Below are 25,264 nucleotides of genomic sequence, written 5' to 3'. Positions count from 1 at the left end.
CTGGTGGAGCAAAACATGTTGTGTTTTTATTCCTACCTACATTTAACTTGTAAGTTCTCTTTTTCCTTGTTTTTCATCCATACTTAGTGTCAGTTGTAGAGTCAGTAGCAAAGTGTATCTTGCTGTCCCATTTCCTCAGCCTCAAAACTGTAGGAAGCTGTGAGCTGTGAGTATTGGCACCTCATTTATTATTATTATCATTATTAGTATTATTGAGTGACAATGGATATATGGAGGTAACTTGATTTTGAACTAGGATTAAAAATGAAGTCCTAATCATATACCGTCATCAACAGTGCCTCCTGTCCTAAGAGGCACTACTGAAAGTACTCTGGGGTGAAAGGCTTGTAGTGTGGAATACATGGAACTAGAAGACCTGCTTTCTGTCTTAGGCAGTTGGTGAACTTTGTGGACATAGACTGTTACCACAGAAAGTGTTTGGTGAGCATCAGTGAGTGCCATGGATGGCAAGAGTGGTATAGAGTCCCCAGATTGTTTCCAGTTGGGGCCATCATGGCTTCTCAGGGCATAGAAACAGAGAGAAAGGGCAGGAAACTATTTCTGTATGGCTGCTGAGAATCCTGAGAAGTGAGGACTGTTTGGGTAACTCTAAGTAGAGGAGTTTGGCTGGAGGGAAGACTTCCTGGTGGGACTGATTACGCTAAGAGCAGGAATCTGGATTATGGGAAACACTGGCAAGGCAGTAAAAGTTTGGGGCAGTAACATGAGTAAGGCTGTGTGGTAGGGGCTCAGTCTGGCAGTGTTGTCCTCAAAGTGGGTAGGAGGAGAGATTAAGATAGAGATATTGATTTGGAAACCACTGCAAAATAGTTCAAGTGGGAAAAGTAATAAAAGTGTAAATTTGGGTAATGACAGTAGCAATATAAGGAGGGGATGATTACAAGACATGTTGCAAAAGAACTGACTAGATTTGATGACTGAATTTAGGTCCTCTTTGAAAGAGAACAAGAAAATTCATATGAATTTGCATCATCCTATTGATGTAAGCAGTTAACTGTGTTTAATATGCCACATATGACTAAATTGAGAATGTTTGAAAGACAACTTTTAATTTTTTATTAATTTATAGAAAGTCCCACCCTTGTAATTACTAAACTTTGCACAAATCCTAAGAATGGCTGTTCACAGGATGCCTGGAAGGCTCAATGGCTGAGTGTCTGCCTTTGGCTCAGGATGTGATCCCTGGGTCCTGGGATCAAATCCCACAATAAGTTGTTTCTCCCTCTGCCTATGTCTCTGCCTCTTTCTGTATGTCTCTCGTGAATAAATAAAATTTAAAAAAAAAAAAAAAAGAGGAGGGAGCTGGGGAATAAATCCCCTGACCTACTACTCTCTTCCCCCCCATTTCTCAGTGGTTTGTCTTTCCCTAGTCTAGATGGCAGGGAAATCCATGAGGGTAATCATACAGGTCAGCCTCCTGAGGCAGAAAGCAGGTTAGAGAAGAGCAGAGAGTAGAATTGGGGGTGCAGACAGAAGGTAACAGTCACAATTAGCATCCTTTTTTACAATATATAACAACATGGGGTGGGGAGAGGAATGCTTGGAAGGAGATCTTCATAGAATCACAAAATGTTAGGCCTGGAAGTAATTCTCAACCTTGTTTTAGAGATGGGGAAATGGAACTCTATAGAGGTAGCAGCTGGATACAGCTTAATTTTCACAGAGCTGAGATGAAATGACAGACTTTTAGATTCACAGCCCTGGCTCTTTTTAGTAGGCTAAATGGCTCCCATATAATCACAAATTCCCCAGGCCCACAGCACCAGCTCAGCCACTTCAGCAAGGTTGAAAATGGTAAGGAGGTCCCAGTTGTTATTCAAGGGAATGGGTAAGCATTATAGATAAAGCCATTGCAGTAGGACATGTTTCTATAACTGAAGTTAGAGTCATTGTGGATAATCTAGAAAGTATAAAAATTCTTCATTTCTTTCCATGAAAGAGAAACCTATTTAAAGTTTAAACTATTGATAATGAAGATAGAAATGGAAGTCCTTGATGACTAGTTCTCTTTGCATTGGGTTGTCCATTGAATATTTCTCACCTTGTTCCCTGTTCCCTTTCTTCCTAAGTGCTCACCTTCAAACTCTACCAGCGGGCAAAGCATGTGTACAGCGAGGCTGCACGGGTGCTCCAGTTTAAGAAGATATGTGAAGAAGCCCCTGACAACATGGTTCAGCTGCTGGGGGAGTTAATGAACCAGAGCCATGCCAGCTGCCGGGACATGTACGAGTGCAGCTGCCCTGAGGTGGATCAGCTAGTGGACATCTGTCGGTGAGACCAAGAGAGCAGCATGGTGGAGGTGGGGTGGGGGGTACGACACTGCCAAAGAACTTGTTTAAATGAATGAAAAAAATTGGCAATATTTTCATAACCTTCTAAGTGAAAGGAGAGCCTTCTTCACTTCCTCTCTGAGGTGTCATATACAGAGCTGAACTTGTTCTCTCCTAAATATCTGAGGGAGAAAGATTGGAGACCTGATTCTACCACTTTATGAGGCTCCTGGTTTGAAATCAGTTCTCCCATCTTTCCATCTTAGGATGATTTGGTATTTCAAGGAGCTTTTCTTAGACATGGACCCTGCTGTTACTTTCTCATCATATTTTAATCAGTGCTATCTACAGCAATGGTGGCCCTACCAGCATCTTCTATATGGTGTCCAAAGTTTAGTAGAATTATTCAAAAGAAAGTAGAAAACAGACATGGAGGCCTTAAACCTGATGGGAGTGTATTCAGGGACAGGGGAGGTTACTGAAGGAATTACTCAGAAAGCCAGCATTTCCTGCCTTCCAGATTTAGATTAGGCAATTTGGAGAATTAAGGATTTGACGAAAGCCTGGTTTATAAATGGTTGATTGAGACAGAAATGTAAAGAGGAAAACTCTTTCACAAAGCCTGAGAACAGCTTCCTTATAATTGTTAGAGAATGAGGATAAATAAAGGAGTAAAATGGTTACTTTACCAGAAGGGATTTCATTGACCTTGGGAGAACTGAAAGGGAAATTGGGAGAACCCTCAAATGGCTAGATATTATTTCCACTGTAAGAAGATAGTCAGAGCTGCCTGCAATTAGTCATGAAAATATAATTAACCACTTGGCGCCGATGGCTTGCCTCACTCATTGCCACACTCCCAGCCTGAAAAGTTTAAATCAGCTAGCTTCAGTGATCACAAATGGCATGTATAACCCAACTTGTAGAGAGACTTGAACATAGCATTGATGAGGATCATTCTGCTAACGTCAGAGTTTGCTCACTAATTGCCAAAAAGCCTTCCAGAGCTTGTTCTGTTACAAATGCTTTTTTCTGAAAGTATTAAGGGCCCAGTAAATGGAAGGAACAAATATTGTTCAGTTCTGGAAATTAGAGGAAGTAGAATGATTTGTGCAGAGATCAGGAAGGTAGTAGGATAGTTTGAACCCCACCTGAAAGGCAGTGAAGGGGCATTTGTCAGCTTTCTGGAATTCCCTTAAAGAACTTTCTCTTCCTGGGATGCCAATTAGCTCTTGCTCTTTTGAAGCCTACATTCTCCTGGGGAAAGAAGGAGGTAACAATTAAAAATAAATTGAGTGGTAGTGATAAGTGCTCTGAAAAAGAAAATAGAAGGGATAGAAAGCACCAAGGTTAGGGGGATAATCTTTCTAGGAACTCTGAGATGATGTTTGAGCAGAGACCTGAAGGAAGTGAAGAAATGAGAACAGCAAGTGCATAGGCCCCAAGGTGGGGATGTGGTTGCCATGTACGAGGAGGTTGGAGGGCAGTAAAGGAGAGAGTAGCAGGTGATGAAGTAAGAGAGATAGTGGGGACGCATACCACATGGGCCTTGTAGGCCATTGGCAGGACTCTGGCTTTGGGTGGAGAAAGGTGGCAGTGCAAGTGCTAAAGGATCTGATGATCCAGATACGCCTTGAAGGAAGATTCATAACGTTGCTCTGTAGGTGAAAGACAGGAATCAAATGACTCTTGGGTTTTTGGCCTGAGAAATGTTCCTCATTTCTGTAAAAGCCACATTCTGGGATGGCAGATTTCACATTGTGTGGTCAGAATGATCTCACAGTACCATAAGGTAGGAGGGTAGGCAGGGCCCTTTGATATCTGAGACGGCACTAAGAGGTTAAGTGATTTGAACAAGTTAACGTAATAAGTCTGTGCAAAGCCTAGCTCCTGATCCAGTGTTTTTGCCACACCTCTTTCTCTCCCTTTGAGTTTACTCAGATGTGAAATGTGGGTCTTTTTTTTTTTTTATCTATTTTCCTCTGTTGGCTTTAAAGCTTTAATAATGGAGGCTTTGGTTGTCATAGTGTGTGGTGTTGGAACATTGAACAAAACCTTGCTGAGGCGGGGAGGCAGTGTGTGGAGTGGGACAACTGAGTTGAAGTTAGGAAGGTTGAGTTTCTAGCTCTGCCACTTTTCCTTCTGAGCTCTGTGATTTTGGACTGTTGTCTTATGATCTCCAGTGTCTTTTTCTGTTCTAGCAGTCCATAGGTATATATACATATTTTAAAGATTTTATTTATTTATTTGAGAGAGAGAGTGTGCACATGCAAGCAGGGGGAGGAAGCAGTAGAGGGAGAGGGAAAAGCAGGCTCCCAACTGAGCAGGGAGCCTGATGTGGGGCTCCATCCCAGGACCCTGGGATCATGACTTGAGCCAAAGGCAGGTGCTTACCTGACTGAGCCACTCAGGGGCCCCAGGTCGATATATTTTTTAAAATATGGTTCCAGGGGCACCTGGGTGGCTCAGTGGTTGAGCATCTGCCTTCAGCTCAGATCGTGATCTTGGGGTCCTGGGATCGAATTCAGCATCAGGCTCCTCATGGGGAACCTGCTTCTCCCTCTGCCTATATCTCTACGTCTCTCTGTGTCTTTCATGAATAAATAAATAAAATCTTTTTAAAAAATTGGTTCCAGTGTAAGATTTAGGGCTGTGTCCTAAAGGGGAAGAGCACCTTTTATTTATTATTTCATTTATTTGTTTTTGGAAGCTCCTTTCTTAATAACTTTGAATTTAACACTTAAACATTTTATTTCTTAAACTATTTCTGCCTAGCCCATTTTCATCTGCTGTATTGTTTTTCTGAGGAAAATTCAATTCTGTCTAATATAAGGAGTGCACTCCCTTTTTATACAGTTGTTTTTATTTGGAAAGTCAATTGCTAAGCATCAAAAATAGTTTCTACTTAAGCATATAGGGACCAAGTTTCCAATATCGAAACATTACCTTTTGGCATGTTGTAAATATTGGCCAGAATAGTTGTCTGGTCCTTGAACTTTTTATATAATTAATTTTTTCTTTGCTGCCACTGTAACCAGCAGATAGTCTTCAGATGTTCGCACTGGTTGCCAGTTACAAAGGTCCTAAGTGGCAGAGCAACCTCAGAGGATAGCCCACAGGAACTAAAGTAGATGCAGTCATTGATGCCATTCCTTCCATGAGCCAGCAAATACTTTTCAATAGGGTGTTTGTGTCGTATGTGACAATGATGTCTGAACTCCACTTTCAAGAGCTCTCATGCTTTTTTGTGTTGTGGATGTAAGCGGGAAGAGAGAAGAATGCAGAATGAAAAAGATAGTGGTGATATAGGGTGGTTAAAATTGGGAGACAAATATGGGTAATAGAGAGCTATAGATGGTAAAAGTGTAGAAAGGTTCAAATGAAAAATGAGACACTCTTAAGCCTTGGTTGCTCCTGAAGCTTCATGACCATTGCACTGGGCCAGGCAGAGGAGGCACTGGCTGTGCTGCGAAGGATCCTCGAGAGGCCTGGGGCACTGGTACATAAACTCAACTTTGGGGAGAGTATTATTTTGTTTAAGAATCATGATCATCTCCACACTTCCCTGTCCCCTTTAAAAATGTTAACGACTAAAATAATAAATAAATAATTAAAATAAAATAAAAATATTAACACCAGTGGAGCAGATGTAACTATGACTGGGAAGCCTGAGAAGATTCGTTGCCTTTAGTAGAAAGAAGAGGGCAGAGGGAAGCTGAAATGGGTGCAAAGAGGAACAAGGCCAAAGACAATCTTTACTCCCTGGTCCACTTTAAAATTTCTTTGCTTTTCCTGAAGGCCTGCTTGGAAACTATTTGCGTGAAAAGGCAGCTAACTGATTGAGTTAATGAAGGATTTCAATGTCCACATACCTAGGGCATTACATACGAGCTAAAATCTTTTTTTAAGTTTAATTTTTAAAAAGGTTTTATTTAAATTCCAGTTAGTCAACATACAGTGTAATATTAGTTTCAGGTATACAATATAGTGATTCAATACTTCCATTCAACAGGCAGTGCTCATCACAAGTGCACTCCTTAATTCCCATCACCTATTCCACCTTCCCCCCACCCCATAACCATCAGATTGTTTTCTATAGTTAAGTCTGTTTCTTGGGTTGCCCCTCTCTCTCTCTCTCTCTCTCTCTTCCCCTCTCCCTCTCCCTCTCTCCCCACTTTGCTCGTTTAAATTACACATTTGAGTGAAATCATGTGGTATCTGACTTATTTCACTTAGAATGATACTCTCTAGCTCCAACCATGTGCTTACAAATGGCAGGGTTTCATTCCTTTTTATGGCTGAGTAATAGTCCAGTGTGTGTGTGTGTGTGTGTGTGTGTGTGTGTGTGTGTGTACATACATACATACCACATCTTCTTTACCCATTCATCAATAGATGGACATTTGGGCCACTTCCATATCTTAGCTATTGTAGATAATGCTGCTGTAAACACAGGGGTGCATGAATCCCTTTGAATTAGTGTTTTTGTATTCTTTGGGTGAATACCTAATAATGTGATTGTTGGATTGTAGTTCTATTTTTAACCTTTATTTTATTTTTATTTAAATTCAATCTGCCAACATATAGTATAACACCCGGTGCTCATCACATCAAGTGCTCTCCTTAAGGCCTGTCACCCAGTTACCCCATCCTCTCGTCGACCTCCCCTTCAGTAGCCTTCAGTTTGTTTCCCAGTGTTAAGAGTCTCTCATGGTTTGTCTTCCTCTGATTTTTCCTTATTCAGTTTCCCTTCCTTCCTTTATGGTCCCTCGTACTGTTTCTTATATTCAGCATATGATATTTGTCTTTCTCTAAGTCAATTACTTATTTCACTCGGCATAATACCCTCCAGGTTCCATCCACCTTGATGCAAATGGATATTTACATATCCTTTCTGATGGCTAATATTCCACTGTATATATGTACACCACATATTTTTAACCTTTAGAAAGGTTAAATGCACCAGCTTGCATTCCCAGCAACAGTGCAAATGGTTCCTCTTTCTCCACATCCTCACCAACACATGCCATACAAGCTGAAATCTTAAGGTGATCTAAGCTAGACTATATTCAAAAGACATCTCTTGGTAGCCAGCCTCTAGGGACAATGTGTAAGAAGCTACTATATGACCCAAGTAGGGAGAAGAGGGAATGAAAAGAAGGGATTTTTTTCAGTTGAGCCTTTTCCTGTCCTTTAAGAGAAAATCAGTTTAGCATTCAAAGAAAGGACCAGGGAGGGAGAAGGAAACTACATTTATGCATTTAAACTGTTTATTATTTTTATTAAATTAACATCAGAAAACCTCAATTATGTGAAACAAAGAATAATAATGAAAGAAAAAGATGAAGCTTGTCCAATTATAAAATAACTCTACTAAATGAACAAAATATAAATTTTAAGAAACAGCTAAATTGTAAAGTAGGATTCATTGAGAAACTAGAAGAATTTTGAAACCAGGTCAGTTATATGTGAGACAGCTCATTTGTTACTGGTTTTCTTGGTTATACTTAAGAAAGAATAGTTAATGCCTTTTCTTTCTGTTTTGACACTTGCTGAAATTAGAGACCTCATTGCTGCATCAATGTCCAAGCTATTAAGGAAGATGAATGACAAATGTTAATAGGCTAACAAAGATTAGAAAAGTTAATTTGCTATCCTCCTCAGAAGTCTTTTCAAACTTTATTCCACAGCTAAGCTGCTCAGCCTCTTGTACCCATTCTCCTGATCAGTCAGGGAAGAATGAAGTGTAAACCCATATTTGTATGTTCCTTTCCCCATGATCTTGAGGCTAATCTTCACACTCTGACAAATAAAGGGAGAGGCCCATTTCATCTGCGCTTAGGAGCGCACTCTATTAGGCTCTCACTTCTCTCTTCCACTTACTGTCCTCTCCAGTCCCCTCTCCCCCTGCTACACATTTGTAGGAACAACTGGTCTTTCATAGCCTTTAGTGGCTTACATTTCTCGAATAGACTTGTAGTTGTATTTTCTTATACTTTCTCATTTGAACAGTATTTGAAGTCTGTGGTTTTTTTAATCTAAAGTAATCTGTAAGTGTTTCTAACTTGGCTATAAAAGTCATAGAAATTGTTCTGGAAGGTCTATTTTCCTGAGAGATTCTAGCCAGAGGATTCTAGGCTGTAGGGCAGAAGCTAGAAGTCTTTCCAGATTACATTACTGGCAAGCTTATATTTATATATATATAATATACATAAGTGAGCTGTCTCACAGGTAACTGAAAATTGTTTTATGTGCCTCGGGAAATTCTATTTTAAAATTTGGCTATTTCATAAAAACCGTATTTTGTTCATTCAAAAGAGATATTTTATAATTGGGTAAACACCATCTCTTGATTATTATACTTTGTTTCACATAACTGAAGTTTTCTAACATTAATTTAATAACAAAATAAACAGTCTGGATTGATATTTTAAAACAAATAATCCAACAAGCATGTATTAGAAGTTACCAGATGCCTGGAATTGTGCTGGTCTGGGATTAGAGAGATACAACCTGTCCCTAAATTCAAAATATTCTGTAATAATTAACTTAATACTCATGTGTATAATATATAAATATTTTGAAATAAATAAAATTGATTTAAAATACAAGGCATGCAAGGATTCTTTGTAGTTTATAGCAAAGTTGCCTCTTACTGCATCTTCCTCTACCCTCCCGCATTTTTTTGTGCCTTATATCTTACTAAGTGCTTTATGGTCCAATCAGTTCATTTAAAGTAGGAAATTTTAGTCAATCTGTATTGGGTGCCTGGAAAATTAGTTATATGAATGTACTTTTCAGTGATAAAAGGATCAAAGGGAGCATTCTTTATAATCTGCATCTTTCATCTGCCCTAGCCTTTGTTTTGTAGATCATGCTTATAATAAGGCAGAGGCTGCTTTTGTGTTTTGGCCAACCCTTCCACATTATTTCCAATCCAGTCATCACAAAGTATTTGGGGGATTCTAGAGTTTTGATTTTCCTAAGTCTTGCATTGCTTCTCTGATGTGCAATAGCTCAAGGATCTATATTTTTAAAGTCTTATTGTTGTCACAGGGAAAACATGGCTCACCTACTTTTCTTTCTTAGTCTGAAGCTTATATTGGTCTCCTAACTTGAGGATTTCTCCCTGAATTTCTATGGCATATGCTAAAGGGCATACTGAAGAACAGTTTGGAACACTGCAGACAGGACCTTTCTGACTTTGGGAGTGTATATAGCTCGGCAGCTGCTGACCAGCTACTGGGGCAGCCCCTTGATGTGTGAACACAAGAGCCACTGACTCGGGCAGAAGGCTATTTATAATAGCATTTATCATTTTCTGAGAAATTTGAACCCTGATGATTTCAGATCATATGGCTGATGCTGCCCAGTCCATTTTCATCTGCAGCAGACAGGGTGGTGACAGAGCAACTTTGGAGACTCAAAAGTCAATAAATTTACCCAGAAAGTCTTCAAGTTTCTGGAAACTACCAGGATGCTGAGGGAAACAAGCCCTTTGGCATGATTCCTATGGGTTTTGTAGTCAGTTAGAAACAACATTCAGTTTGCTTTAGGTTCAGTTTTGAAACCACAGCTTTCAGAAACTATTCAAATGAGAAAGTATAAGAAAATATGCCATTAAAGTCTATTGAGGACCATAAAGGACTGGATAATTTGAGTCCAGCATAATGGTAAAGCATGAATCTTAGAGAATCACATAAGAGGGCACCCTGTTGTTCTCTATATCAGGCCACAGTTGGCTTTGATGCCCTGATTTTAGGATCTTCCAAAGATGCCTCCACAACACTTCCTTTTTTTTCCAGTATCTTCCATGGGAAAGATAGTTTGGGGTGACTGCATATCACAACTTATTGTTTTGTTTTTTCCTTTCAAATCATTAAGTTGCAAAATAACCTTTTGCCAGCCTGGACCTCAATTATCCCAGAATCCCACAATCAGAAAAATTTTTCAGCCTGGATGATAGGAGTCTGGGCTCAATTCAGCTACTGGGCTATAAGCTGAATGTCTGAGGGACAGCAGGAGATGAGTAATTTTTATTTATTTGCAAGCATCTTGTTTTCTTCTTTAAACATCTATTCATTTGAAAAATATATTTAATGTGTAAAACAGATGATGAAAAGGAATCAATTGAGAAAATCATTGAGGGGGAAATGAATTACTGGTGTGCAAAAATCTGGTGTTTTAGAGGACGGTTAATATTTTACTGACATTTTCTCGGAAGTGAAGTAGCTCATTTAGATGTAAAAAGGGGGACAGGATTGTGCTAAACTAATTATGGAATTTTTAATCTGCTATGAATTTGGAGTAAATTTTATTAGGAAGAATTGGAAGTACATGTGAACTTATATTATCAGGATAAATTACATCTTTTAAAGATGAGGGACCCTTGTGCTTTGCGTTAGGGCCTGTAACTTTGGTACAAAACTGTGCCTGGTTGTTGGTGAATAAAATGACCTCTTTTTGTGTGGAGGTTTAAATGGTGGTTTCCATCCTGATCACACATTTTGACTGATGGTAAATTCTGAGTCCAGTGGTTAGACAAGTTCCCAAGAGCACAGGGAAGAGGCATTTGGAACTGTAGAGAACACTGTCCTTTTTGTGGAAAGGTCTGTGTGACTTCCTATCAGAGATTAAACAGACAGACTGATCTACAGTTTTCATTTATTTATTTATTTATTTATTTATTTATTTATTTATTTATTTATTTAGTAAATTTTTTTATTTATGATAGTCACACACACAGAGAGAGAGGCAGAGACATAGGCAGAGGGAGAAGCAGGCTCCATGCACCGGGAGCCTGACGTGGGATTTGATCCCGGGTCTCCAGGATCGCGCCCTGGGCCAAAGGCAGGCGCCAAACTGCTCTGCCACCCAGGGATCCCTGATCTACAGTTTAATAGCATGTTCTTTGTTGATAAATTTATTCAGCACAAATCTAGGCTATCTGTTGTAGGGGACGGATTCTTTTATTTGGAATAGCCAAGCCTTAAGAACAGACCTTAAGTAGCCACTGGAGGAAGACCTCTCTTGCATAAGGCTTGCATTTTAAATTTCGATTTGACCTCATTTGGAGTCACCTTTTTTTTTTTTAAGGTTTTATTTATTTGGAGCATGAGTAGGGGGAGGGGCAGAGAGAGGGAGAGAAAGAATCTCAAGCTGACTCCTCTCTCTGAGTGGGGAGCCCGATCTCATGACCCTGAGACCATGACCTGAGCCTCAATGAAGAGTCGGAAGCTTAACTGACTGAGCCACCTGGGTGCCCCTGCCTGCAGCCACCTTCTGATCCATAATGTTGGTCATGTCTGTTGCCTATTGCTTTTTACTCCTTCTTGATCACCTGTTAGCTTGCTATATACAAGTGTTCCGTTGGTGCCTTTATGGAATCAAGACTATATAGTGGGTTACTGCCAGCTCTCAGCAGCCAGGAGTCCTGCTAACTTCTACTACTTAGAACCAAAACCATGGCCCAGTTTTAGATACAACTAAATTTCAAATCACCTTCTGAAACAGTATACATTCATCATGTCCTAAAATGTTTGCAACACTGAACTACCCCCCAACACACACACAAGGAAACCCACATATATTCTCTGCTTAGGACTTGGGTGTTGTGTTCTTTGGAAGCACCAGGCAAACCACTCTCATTTGCATTTACGGGTTCTAACATGGGCTTTTTTCTCATTGTTTTAGGAAGTTTGGGGCTCAAGGGTCACGACTCACTGGAGCAGGATGGGGAGGCTGCACAGTATCCATAGTACCTGCTGACAAGCTGCCCAGCTTCCTTGCAAATGTGCACGAAGCCTATTACCAGAGGAGCGACCAAGACTTCACATTTGAGAAGCAGAGTTTGTTTGCTACCAAACCAGGAGGCGGGGCTTTGGTTTTCCTTGAGGCCTAAACAATGTAAAAAATCTCAGAGAAACTATTTAGGGCATTTAGGAACTGGCAGAGCTTCTTATGCCACAGTAAATTAATCCTCTTTCTGTTTTGTATTATGATGAACGGTTGCTATTATCAAGATGTATTTCCAAAGAAACGGTTGAAAGCTCTCTATGCTTCATAATGATTGTTTTTCCATCTTAAAGTATGTTGTCTACCAATAAGAGCCAAAATTATGCTTGGACAGTTCTCTTCAGGATGATTTACTGAGATTTATTGACTTCAAGATTTTTAAAGATGAATGATAAAAGACACTCAATACTGACCTCACGGATTGGATGTGAATTAAACATACTGCTACAATTAAATGGATACAGTTGCATTGCCTGCCATATTCTTAAACACAGTTCATTTCTGGTTTCTCTTGACATTCTTCTTTGCAGTCGTAGTCTTCAATTGATGATGATGATGATAGTGATGCTAGAAACTCTTTCTCAGTTTGAGCTTCAGAATGCTATTAAAATAATACATGATTAAAGATTCACAAATTGTCCTGGACACTTGTATGTGAGCTTACACCAATTATCAAGATGAGAAGACTTACTTTCTTTTTTAAAGCAACAATGGATTTAGATTCATTTACTTTTTACAGACTATGTGATATCAAATAAATAATCACTTTCTTTTTGGCTCTGAGCTTTCTCTATTACTTAATAGAGAAACTTAGCTAAAAGACACTTGCTATCTTTATCTCTATTCACATTGAAATTGAGAATTATCTGGATGATAATTCAGATAATTCAATTTGATCATAGAATTTGCTTTCTTCCCACTCAATGCTAACTTCTCTCCAATGCTCTCTGATCCAAAAGGCCTGTTTACCCTTCCAGGAAACCCCACCTATGCCTTGCAACTCTGTTGTGTCTAGCAGGTCTCGCTTGTGCATGTGGACCAGTGTAGGACAGGTGTGCAGGTCTGGGATTGGGGAGGAGAGTTGCTGAATCCTGTATATGTTTATCAAAAGTGGTCAGAAGTGTTTGGCCTTGTGGTGATGCTAAGTGAATGACTTTCTCACAAGAGGGCCTTCCTGAATTATATGAAGGTTTAGACCAAAAAGCATTTTGCTGATATGATCAGATAATTAAGGCAGCAGCAGTCTTATGGTATGAATTATCCAGAAAATTATCACAATTTTGTATTATTCTTTGGTTGTTTTGCTCACTGATGTACAACTTAAAGACTGGACATCATCATCTTGAATCTTCGTTTCAGAGAGGTTAAGGCAAAGCTGGTTCTAGTATATCTCAAAGGACAGCAGGCATATATTGGATACTAAGAAATCCATTCTTCTTTTCTAAAATAAACTTCTGGTGCATTTCCATTCTTTAAGGTAAACACTTGAGAAAGCTTAAGTTAAAGTTGTTGAAAGAATTTTGAGTTTTTATAACACCCAATAATCCAAAATCTGAATTGATTTTAAATTATAATTCTTTGTTGTTGTTTTAAGATTTTTTTTATTTGTTTGAGAGAAGAGCGAGGAGGAGCAGAGAAGGGGGGCAGTGAGGGGCAGAGGGAGAGGGAGAAGCTGCACCCCCCCCCGCCCCCACCTGCATGGATCCCAACACAGGGCTGGATCCCAGAATACTCATGACTTGAGCCAAAGGCAGATGCTTAACTGACTGAGCCTCAGATTATAATTTATTGTTTTTTAATACCTTTCCATTTTCCACAGAAGATCTGTGGTTGGTACATAATTATTTAAAGATACCTGGATTAATGTAAAAAAAAAAAAAAACCCAAAACCCCCCAAACAAAAAATGTGGTACTTTCCATTGCTTTGCTATTCCATTTAAATTTTTCACCATGAGATACCTTCTTGCAATAGGTGAGTAAAAATTTCCATCGTGCCTCTGCTTTGGAGGACACAGTTGTTCTCAGCCAGGGATCTATTCCGTATTTGTCTCGTCTGGCTTGAAGGAAAGAACTATTTTTCAATCAAACCATCACTGTTATTCTAGAAATTATGAGAGACATCAAACTTTTCTGGAAGGGTTAGGGCTAGGGCAACTGGTAAAAAGCTTCATGAAGAAAATGGAGTTTGAACAGGGCTAAAGGATGAGCAATGTGTGAAAACTGGCGAGTAGGCACTGCAGACGGGCGAATATCTGATAATGGTCATACATGGGATGTGCACAAGGCTCAGTGGGGGTGTGGAGTTTGCCCTGGGATACAGTGGAGAAGAAGATAGGCTGTCCTGGCTGCAGATGGCTTTTGAAGAGCTCCAAGTCCAGCATTTAGAGGAGGGGTTGCAAACTAGCAACACATAGGCCACATCTGGTCTAGAGATACATTTAGTTTGGCCCCCAAAATATTCAGACATTTGGAGTTCTAACGAGGAATTCTACGAAGAATCTGGATTACTGATGGCAGAAGATCTGATTCTCCCCTGGCCTCCACTCCTGGGGATGACCATGAACTAGAGCTGAGGTATAGCTGCTTTGTTTTGATGACAGGTGGACCCTTCGATGACAGGGGGTGCTACAGTTTCCACAGCTTGTAGCTTCCCTGATACTCAGGCCACGTACCATGTGCCAGCTGAGGTCACTTGCCCTTCACCAGCACACTGGCACAGTGGTTTTCTTACACTTCATAAATAATTCTCTGTACCCATGTCTCTAACAGTAGTAGTTAAGGGAGACTGAGAAGAATGAAAGAGAATTTTGTGTGCGGAAGTAAAGAATAGTCCTATTTGTTTAATACTAAATACTCAGGTGTTTTACTCCCTTCTCTCACCATTCTGGCTCATATAGGAACTTGATTAGATTATTTGAGCTCTGTTTTTGGCATTACAACAGTAGCTAATAAGGATTGTTCTAGATGACATGCTAAAAATAAAAAGCTCTCTCCTATTCCTGACCTCAGATTGTCCAACCTTTAGATTTATTGCACCCTTTTCCCTACATGCTCTTGCCTGCTGGAAGGGAAAAAGAACCTTTAGATTTAACGGAACTGCCCAGAAGTTAAGGAGGGAGTGCAAAAGGAAGGGACAAAGAAGACTGGAAAGACAGAGAAGGCTCCTTTTCTTTTTCTCACACACTTTGAGTCCCATTTAGAACCTTGTAATTTCTGCAGGGACCATTCATTTAACACAGTCATTAGAAACCAATATATTTTTGTTGAATTATTAACAAAATAAAATATGACTTCACTGATAATTTTCTATTAGTTTGAAATTTTGACTGCATTTGGAGCTTTTCAGTTGGATAAACTGCCTGTGGTCAGAAGCAAGGGATGAGGGTAAGTGGGCATGAGGCTGCTACTAATCTGAAAAACAGGGATTATCTTAAATGTGCATGTGGATGATTAAATGACAATAGTGTATTTTACCTTCCCACTGTATCTTGGATGTGAAACCACATATTGCTTATTAAATATTGTCCAGGCCATGTAAGAGAAGCTAGAGAGAGAATTCTCAACTGTTTTCAAAAAGGAAACATACCAGTTTATGTAGGAACTTATCAAAGTCATTCCTAACTTCGTAAGGTTTCTTGGTAGCCTTTGCCTGGAGTCTGGAAAAAAAAAAAAAAAAAAAACGGTAGCCAAGCCAATTGTTTTTATACCGACACCAACTAATCACCAACATTTACACGAAATTTAATATGCTGGGTATTTGCCAGCAATTTACACATATTCATTCAATTACCCTTACAACAATCTTATCAAGTAAGTAGTATTACTATCCAGTATTCTAAATGAAAAAGGCTCAGATAGGTTAATTAACCTGCCCACAGCCCTATAGCCAGCAAGTCATACAGGATTTGAACGCAAGCAGCGTGACTCGAGCCTTTAATTCAACCACTGTGTGACACTGCGTCCCAGGAGTGCAGCATTCTCGTCAGTGAGACGGTTTGCACAATATTTGCTGAACTGATTCCGCTTGCCTGGCTCCAGTGCAGACTTGAAGGAGTGTCCTAAGGGACTGGCAGGGGAACGATCTGGGGCGGCAGGGAGGGTGGGGGGTGGGGGGCGCGGATAGAGATAGTGAAGGCTGGAAGCTCATGGAGGAATCCCGGAGTCTATCCTGATTTTTGTCACCAAGTACTCATTCAAGAAATATTTATGAAGGAGTTGGACAGCTGAATTCAGGAGGCAGGAGGAACCTTTGCAGAGATCTGTGGATGCGGGGAGAGGCAGAGAGGAGTAGGCTGAGGCTTGGACGGGTAAGAACTTGGGACAAGGAGAAAGCAGTATTAGCAAGAGAAACAAAAATGAAATAAAGATATATGGCTATTAATTTCACTGGCAATATTCAAGGGAGACATTTTAAAATTCTTTTTCCTCCATGGAATTTGTAGGAAGTAAACATTTCTGAAAATTCCCAGTGTACTTTGCTAAACCATGAAGTATAGATTAGCCACCCCCCCACCCCCCCGCAAGGCATCTTCTGGGTTTCTTTAGCAGGTAGTGGGGGGCACCCCCTGGGGCACAGCAGGGCTGGCTCTTGACCACCCCCTGCACTTGTGCTCGGCCACTGACAAATGCCCCTTGCTTATTCTCTGCTTTACCTCTACCAATTTTATCTCCTCCACTGGCTTTTCTCCTCACTAATGATTACCCTCTGGGCTCTCCTCCTGCTTTTCTCAGATCTGGCTTTCACAGTGTGGGTCTCTTTGTCATAGTCCTATTGAGACACACTCCAAAATATCTCTGATGTCCTTTCTCGGTAACACCCTCTTAGGATCTCCTTGAGATGGGTGTTGGACTCAGACTCTGGTTCCACCTCACTTTGTTAGAATCAAGCCATCTTTGGACTCACCCTTTTAATTTACAGCGCCCCTCTTTCTTTTTTTAAATAACAGTTTTATTGACATAGGTCTCATACCATAAAATCCACCTTGTTAAAGTGTACAATTCAGTGGGTTTTTTTTAGTGCACTCACAGTTTTGCAACCACCACCACTCCCTAACCCCTGTCTTTCTGCTTGCCTTTCCTTTCCTCTCCATGAGTATCTCTTCTTTGAAGATTACAGATAGAAATGTGTATGCTGTGCCTATAGATTTAACAGGCACATGAGATTGATATACGAAGGTGTATTTTCCCCTTTTTTCACCCACAATGTCCCATTGCATAAAACATATTTGAGCACTTCTTGCAAATTACTCTGTCCTACATTCTTCTGTTGTATTCTCAGTGATGAGAAATCCTATCCCATATAGATTTGATTTTGGGGAACTTGTAAAAGTCACCCGGAATCAGATCTATCTATCTTTCTTTTTCTTTCTTTCTCTTTCTTTCTTTCTTTCTTTCTTTCTTTCTTTCTTTCTTTCTTTCTTTCTTCTTTCTTTCTTTCTCTTTCTTTCAAATTTCTTTCTTTCTTTCTTTCTTTCTTTCTTTCTTTCTTTCTTTCTTTCTTCCTTCCTTTCTTTCTTTCTTTGAGAGATAGTGTGTGTGTTGGGGGTGTGGGGTCAACAGGCAGAGGCAGAGGGAAGAGAGAGAATCCCAAGCAGGCTTAATGCTCCACACACATGGGGCCTGACATGGAGCTCAATCTCACACTCTGAGCCCATGACTTGAGCCAAAATCAAGAGTTAGATTCTTAGCCCACTGAACCACTCAGGCGACCCTGGAATCAGATCTTATAATTTAAGTATCATGAAGGAGAAATATGAGTGGTAAGATATTTGGTGAAAAGAGAGAGAAGATTCTAAAGTCCAATTCATTAATTGGATTTTCTCATGTGACTGGGAAAATAGCTTTTTTGTTTTTATTTATTTTAAGATCTTATTTTTAAGTACTCTCTACACACAACATGGGGCTCAAACTTACAACCCCAAGATCAAGAGTTGCATGCTCCACCAACTGAGCCAGCCAAAAACTAACTTAAAAAAAGACCCCTGAAGTACAGAGCATACATATAATGTGACATTAGTTTCAGGTATACAACATAGTGATTTGCCATCTCTACAGGAAACTAGCTTTTTAAGTTCCAAAATAGTAATTAGAAGATGAATGGCACACAGCTGTGTCTTCCACAGGTGCTTGTTTGAAGGGCTGTGCTCACCCCACACATTCTTTTGCATGTGGGTATGCTAGAAGTAGTTTAGTCTCAAAACTTTATATTTTTCCTTTTTATATACTAATTTATAAAATAAACAAATTAAATGTGCCCCCAAAATGTTTGTTGTGTGTAGGGGCAGAACGGGAACAAAGAACTAGCCCAAGGAAGGCCAGCTGAACAGCTTGTTTTTCTAGTTTCCATCTTTCTGAGGGCAGGGCATGGTTATGGGTTTATTTTTAAAAGGCCTTGAGCTTAAGTACTATAGCTAGAGGAGTAAAAGGAGATGATGATGATGTTTAGCAATTAATTAAATTAGCAGAGTAGTTGGTTCTGTGGACAAAGAAGGTCAAAATGTTATTCCTGATGAAACTGTTGAGTAGAAAATCCCTGCAGATATCTGAGTGGATGTATTTTTACATAATAAACCCATTTTAGCTTTTTGTAGCACAGTTGTTGAATTTAAATGTTTAATGGGTTTTTATTAAAGATTATTTATTTATTTATTCATTTATTTATTTGAGAGAAAGAGAGACTGAGTGGGAGGGAGAGAGATTCTGAAGCAGACTCTGCACTGAGCTCAGAGCCTGACAGCAGGGCTTGATTCCATGACCACGAGATCATGACCTGAGGCAAAACCAAGAGTCGGTGGACACTTAGCCGACTGTGCCACTCAGGTGTCCCTCAATTAAAATGTTTTTAATCACTACAAAATTGAATAAGGAACAAACCTATCAAGCTCCTTATCAATTCTTTCTTGCCGCTGTCTTAGAAGTTTTATTTCTTCATTAATTTTGTGCGTTTCTCTATAAAAATAAAAATTTCGAGTTAAATTTTAAAATAAAGCAGGATATCAAATTGGGAAAGAATAAATTAATAATTGCTAACTTCTACATGTCGTAAAAGTCCTTTATAGACCAATTCTTCAACGTCCCCACCCTATGTACTACTTGGTGAGAGGAATCCCCCAGAACATTCCCTGCTATAAATACATACCAAAGACATCACTCATGACACCTGAGTATGATTTGGACTCCACCTCACTGCTTCAGCAAGGGCCCTCTCACAAAGTGTTCATACTGGTTCTTTGCACTGAGCACAGGAAATCCAAGGGCTGTGTGTGTGTGTGTGTGCGTGCGTGTACATGTGTGGTGGGGGTGGGGGACTGGAAGGAGATGGGAGGGGAATGGCGATGCTTGGTAAGCCAAGGATCAAACTTTTGCCCAGCCTGCTGGATAAGACCTTACCGGTTACTCTTCCATATACCCCTTTCTGATGTATTTGATTGTGCTTTCCTTAATACTGCCCCAAATGCCACCCCAGCTCCAGAGAACTCATACTGCAAACAAACCTTTCTGTTCTTCCATGGCTCATCTTTGTAAACAATCAGTACTCCAGTCTCTATTTTCTGCAGCTCTCTTCTGGTCTTTCCATGCTGGGGTGCATGCCCCCAACCACAGCACAGCAAGGGTTTCTTCCTTCCTTCAATCCCTGACACTTGCCATGGCTCTATGGCTCCAACATACATCCTTGACACTTACCGGAAAAGAAACTCCAAGTCTGTTAGACACTCAGAAGTGACTTTCCTCATTGGTAAAATAAGGAGCTAAGTGTAGCTGATTTCTATGGTTACTTCCAGCTCTAAAAGAGTTTAAGATTTTATATTTAACAATAAGGGGGCAGCAACTTACATCCGAAAATCCTTTTCATTCCTTGCAAATTGTCTTTTTGCTTCTTTTATAATATCACGGTAAGTTGGAGCAGGTGGTGTGATAGGCTTATGGTTAAGGAAAGATTTTTAGTTAGGAACATCTGGGAGAGGAGGACAGTAACTGTCACAAGGAGACTGAGCATGTGTCTGGTCTGGGCTTCCCAGTCATGAAGGGTCTCAATTGTGGACATGAATATTACATCTGGAGATATTTGTAATATGCAAACTGAAAGAAGACAGTACTCATTAGACCACATTAAAGTTGTGCCCCATTATCTGGACTACACCACCCACAATGCACTAGAACTTAATAGTTTCATAAATTCTGCAATTGCCTTTTTTTTGTGGTTTTTTTTTGTGTGTGTGTGTATAGATTAAAAGCGGCAATTTGTTAAATGTAAATATTAAAAACATACCCAAATTTTTGTAACCCTTTTAAGGCATTTCTTCATTTCTACATATACTGAGAATCTCAAGGTCTCTTGATCTCTGGAAGGCTCTGGAGGGGACTGGCAGAATACGTTGGTTGCCTTCAGCTGGTGGCCTCTGCTAACTACAGGAAAGAAAGATGCTAAGTAGAAGGTGTAAGTGTGCTGCTCATGAGCCTGGGGCTCTTATCCCACTGTTTTGGAACAGCTTGTGGTTGTGCTTCTAACCCTGGTCTTAAACCCACATTCCTGTCTGAAACAGCAAACAGCAATCAGCAAATGACTCCAGGAGGCAGCCCTCAGCTTGTGTTAAAAGAAGACCTTAGCCTTAGTGGTAAACCAGGAGCTCTTAAATCTCTGCAATCGACTGTCCTGTACGGCCACCCCCCCTCCTGAAGCACACTTCAGTATCACCTCTGTCTTTCTCTGAATGCAAATTTATGGTCTATTTCAAGGCTGTCTTTGATGCTCATTTTAACCTTATTTATTCGGTGTAAGAATGTTAGGAGAAGGGCATCCCTGGTGGCCCAGCGGTTTAGCGCCACCTTTGGCCCAGGCCGTGATCTTGGAGTCCCGGAATCGAGTCCCACATCGGGCTCCCTGCGTGGAGCCTGCTTCTCCCTCTGCCTGTGTCTCTGCCTCTCTCTCTGTGTGTGTCTGTCATGAATAAATAAATGAAATCTTAAAAAAAAAATGTTAGGAGAAGCCCGGTGGATTTGGTCCCTGGAGCGGGACCACATAGCTACTTATCTTTCTTAACTTCCTGAGTACTGTATCTCAGTTGAGGTAACCAGAAGGAAAAACATGAATGGCTCCACAACAAAGATGCTCACAATAAGCTTGAATAAAATTTATTTATGTCTTTCCTACTAAGCTCTAAACTATTCAGGAATTAACTTCAATCACTTAAAATTTGAACATCAAAGTCTAGAACCAAGGATAAGAACACCCAATTTTCTGTGCACTCTAGACCACTTTCTCAGCAACACCAGAAGAGATAAATTCTCTGGTCACAGAATCTGTTTAAGCAGGCTTTTAATAGCATCACTGACTATAGAAGGAAGCAGTGCTGACAGCAGAACACACTCTACCCTACCAAGCCTGGAGTTTAAGAGAGTCTGGGTGAGTATAGTATTCTAAAGTGGATCAAAATTCTCTGAAATAAATTTTAGAGAAGCCTATTTATTGATAAATTCCAAATTTCTTTTTCCCCTTAATCATATCTAAGTTTTAGAGTAAGATTTCCTTTAAAAAAAAGAGATGAGCCTGACTTCACTGTTTACTGTCACAATGGCATACAGTTCCTGAACTTATGATTTTTTAATTTATTTTATTTGTTATTATTTGTTTACTTTTTAAAGATTTTATTTATTTATTCATGAGAGACACACAGAGAGAGGCAGAGACATAGGCAGAGGGAGAAGCAGGCTCCCTGCAAGGAGCCCAATGCAGCACTCAATCCTGGGAATCCGGGATCACACCCTGAGCCAAAGGCAGACGCTCAACTGTTGAGTGACCCAGGCATCCCTGAACTTAGGATTTAATGGAAAGTTGATTTGTACTGTGTAGGTGAAAATCAGATCGTTGCTTTGACAGCATCTGGCACCCCCAGGAGGCAGACCAATAGTGACAATTGAATGTATACAGGACGAATAATAATTAACTTCAAGGACTCATTCATGATACAGTCTTCTTCAGGGCAGCACGTAGCAAAATTGGGAAGTCAACAAAGTGTGTGTCTCCGATGTCCTTTACTCATCTTCTCTCTTGGTGCTCTTCTTTCAGTACCCTCAGCTCTTGCTCTCTCCTTGGCTGGCACTCACAGGCCATTTCCCAAAGATTATAGAAGAAGTGCCATCCTGGAGATTGAGCTCTGGTCTGGCACTGAGGTCAGCACTAATCATCTAGTACCATGGTAGCCAAAGTAGTTAACCAGGCTGACGCTCCTTTTCCTTGTTTGAAAGGGGTCGGCGTTTAGTTAGATGGTCATGTGGCTCCTGTCCCTATTCTGGTTTTCTATGAAATAGAATATGAGCCTTTTTAAGTTTAGAAGTTCAGACTCATCACTAAAATAATGGCAAAATGCTCAGAGAGTGTGGGATGGAATTTGAGATTTTGCAAAGGAATGAAGAAGAATTTGTTGAGTAATAGGAAGGATATGGGGGCTGGATGAAAGATAGGGAGGAGGGGGGAGAAAATGTGGCTAGTGTAGTCTGATGAGACTATCATATGTTTAATACCTGGGCCCAGGATATCATTGTACCAGCACATCTGGTTCATCTGGTTAGCCCACTTCTTGATTAGTATATTAGGCATGTGGTTAACTAAAAGACCTCAAAGATATTGTATCTGAGGCGGTGGTAAGGAGGTAGGGCAATAATTGGAAATGGAGTGGAAAAAGAGAAGTTAACATTTGTTGGATATCCAACATGGCCCATGCACTGTGATGGGATCTTTACAGTATTTCTAGAATTCTGCTTGAGGCTCTTGAGACTGGTGTCTTGCTTACATGAAAATAGTTCTACACTATACACAGTCCTATTTGTGGCACGGCAGAGGACATCCCAGGAAGCCTCTTCCTGCTCAGAGCCTCATTTTGGACTGGATTTCTATTTTCAGTGTGCTTCTACTTTTTTATTTTATTTTTTAAGATGTATTTATTTATTTGAGAGAGAGAGAGAGAGAGAGAGAGAGAGAGTGAGCGAGCACATGCATTGGTGGGGGCAAGGGCAGAGGGAGAGAATCTCAAGCAGACTCCCCACTGAGCATGGAGCCTGATGTGGAGCTCAGTCTCACCACCCTGACATCATGACCTAAGCTGAAATCAAGAGTTGGATGCTTAACTGAGTGAGCCACCCGGGCACCCCAAGTTTTCAGTGAGCTTCTGAGGGCAATGCATCTTACTTTGGGACAGGCATTTCATAGTAATGTAGGTTATATTTAAATAGTAGCTGTGACTGAACAACTAATGTATCAACTGGAATTTCCTGTTTTCAACCAATTGTTCTGTCAACCTGTGGTCAGAAACACAATATTGTCTTCAGGAATTACAGACATTAATGGGTTCTGATCACACTGTACAAATTACCTTGTCTTTAGGGATCTTCTAAATGAATTAAATGTCCACATAAACTATAGTTTTCTCTTGATATGAATCAAGCCTGAATGAAGTTTCCAAAATAAAACTTCCATAAGCTGGATCAAAGTTACTTTCAAATTTTGGCTTTGAGATTTCATTCCACATAAATAATATTTTTGACTATGCAGTAAATGACAACTTTAGGGATAGATTAGTACTCAAATCTAAAAGGGAAGTAATGAAAGCCTCACTTTAAATAAAGCAGACAAAAACTAAACCTCACAAAATCTCATTTTGACAAGTGTTTCAGTAAGACTTAAAAAATATCACTGTATAATCATTTCTCAATATACATAAGTCAAATCATTATGCTGTAGACCTGAAACTTATACAATGCCATATGTCAATTATATTCAATTATATCTCAATAAAAGTAAAAAATATTACTGGGCAAAGAATATAATAGCAGAATTAATGTAGTCAAAGGAAAAGAAAAAAATTCTCTCAGAATTTCACTTTCCCAAAAAATAAAACTATTTTCATTTATCTAGGTGCCTTTTCATTTGTCATGTACAAATATATATTTTGTTATTTTTAGAATGACATGGTTGCTTTCTTTACCCAACTATCATAATTTTCCCATACGTGCAGGCCTTGTAGTCATTATTTTAATGTTTGCAAAAGATTTCAGAGTAAACACTCTGAAGTGTGTAGAGGGGCTCTATGGTCCTGATGCAAAAATTTTGCTGTTTTTTTTAATACGAAATATCAATTTCTCCTCTCTCCCCCAATTGTGTTTTCCAGTATGACATCTCCCAGCCCCACTCTCCACCTTCAAGTCTAGCAAGGGAGGCCTGTGTCTCTCCAAACTCAAGTCTGTCTGGGTTCTGGGAAAAGATAGCCCTATTCTTGCTTACCTTCGGAGTGCTTTGATGCTAATGGTCAAGAAATGAGATGGTAGTTCTGTTCATTATGTAAGCAAGAAGCCTGCAATTTCAGTTATGCCAAATTTCCGCCTTTGGTTTTTTTCCTCCTTTGGCTGTCACAGACTGTGAAGAAGTCCAGCAGCTTTAGTAGAGAAGGCTTAGCAATCTTCCTAAATATCTGAAGAGGTTCAGACTACTTTTAACATCTGTCTTACTTTTCTTGCTACATCTAGTGACTGAAACCCTAAGATCTTTTCTTGAGTAAAAATCACAGAAAGTTCAATCTTACAGAGTGATTAACACTTTCCTAAAGTGCACATAGTCTGGAGCTGCTGAAATTTAATTTGTGTGTAGCTATTTCCTGGTAATATTTAATTTCTTTCTCAGAGTGCCTGTCAGAATTTTGAAGATTTTATCCTTCTACAAAGCTATATTGTGCTCTTGACCATGGTTCCCACGATAAAGCATTTATGAGTGAGACGGTGCTTGTCACTCTGAACGAATTGGATTTTCTTCCTTGGACATTTATTATATATAATTGGCATTAAGACAAAGAACTATGTTTTATTTTCTATAAATTTTTAATTTTGAACATATATCATTAAAATGAACTGGGTATGTACATTCTTTATAAAGTAATTCTCATTGCCCACAGAATTTGGTCACAGTTGTATATTTGTGTTGTGTAATGGGGTTCTGGGCTATATGATGTTGGTACTAAGACCTCAGCATTTTCTTCCGCTGTTCAATCATGATGGTTTTTAATAGACTTCTGTTAATGTCTGTTAATGAGTATCCTAATTTTTATTCTCATCAGATACATAAAGTCATCAATTTTCCCTAACTGTAGAAAATTAGAGTACTTAGAGTTTACAAATTATGAAGAATGACT

The 25,264-nt window shown here is 39.7% G+C and overlaps 2 protein-coding genes across 4 annotated transcripts in view; one reads left to right on the top strand and one right to left on the bottom strand.

Moving 5' to 3' along the window:
- GALK2 (galactokinase 2) overlaps positions 1 to 12,575 on the top strand; it is a 129,920-nt gene extending 117,345 nt beyond the window's left edge. For all 3 annotated transcript variants that reach the window (XM_055319910.1, XM_055319911.1, XM_055319909.1), the window contains 2 exons: positions 2,091 to 2,292; positions 11,985 to 12,575. In XM_055319910.1, the coding sequence (XP_055175885.1) occupies positions 2,091 to 2,292; positions 11,985 to 12,192 (410 nt within the window). In that variant the 3' untranslated portion in view covers positions 12,193 to 12,575. The remainder of the gene's footprint in view (positions 1 to 2,090; positions 2,293 to 11,984) is intronic.
- FAM227B (family with sequence similarity 227 member B) overlaps positions 12,571 to 25,264 on the bottom strand; it is a 185,153-nt gene continuing 172,459 nt past the window's right edge. Inside the window, exons 14-16 of the mRNA XM_055319907.1 lie at positions 19,920 to 19,995; positions 15,673 to 15,742; positions 12,571 to 12,687 (exon numbers count right to left, since the gene is read on the bottom strand). Coding sequence (XP_055175882.1) covers positions 12,571 to 12,687; positions 15,673 to 15,742; positions 19,920 to 19,995 — 263 coding nt within the window. The remainder of the gene's footprint in view (positions 12,688 to 15,672; positions 15,743 to 19,919; positions 19,996 to 25,264) is intronic.

This window comes from Nyctereutes procyonoides, unplaced genomic scaffold (genome assembly GCF_905146905.1).
Source record: "Nyctereutes procyonoides isolate TBG_1078 unplaced genomic scaffold, NYPRO_anot_genome, whole genome shotgun sequence".
In the NCBI taxonomy this organism is placed as follows: domain Eukaryota; kingdom Metazoa; phylum Chordata; class Mammalia; order Carnivora; family Canidae; genus Nyctereutes; species Nyctereutes procyonoides.
This window is presented reverse-complemented; position numbering and strand designations above follow the sequence as displayed.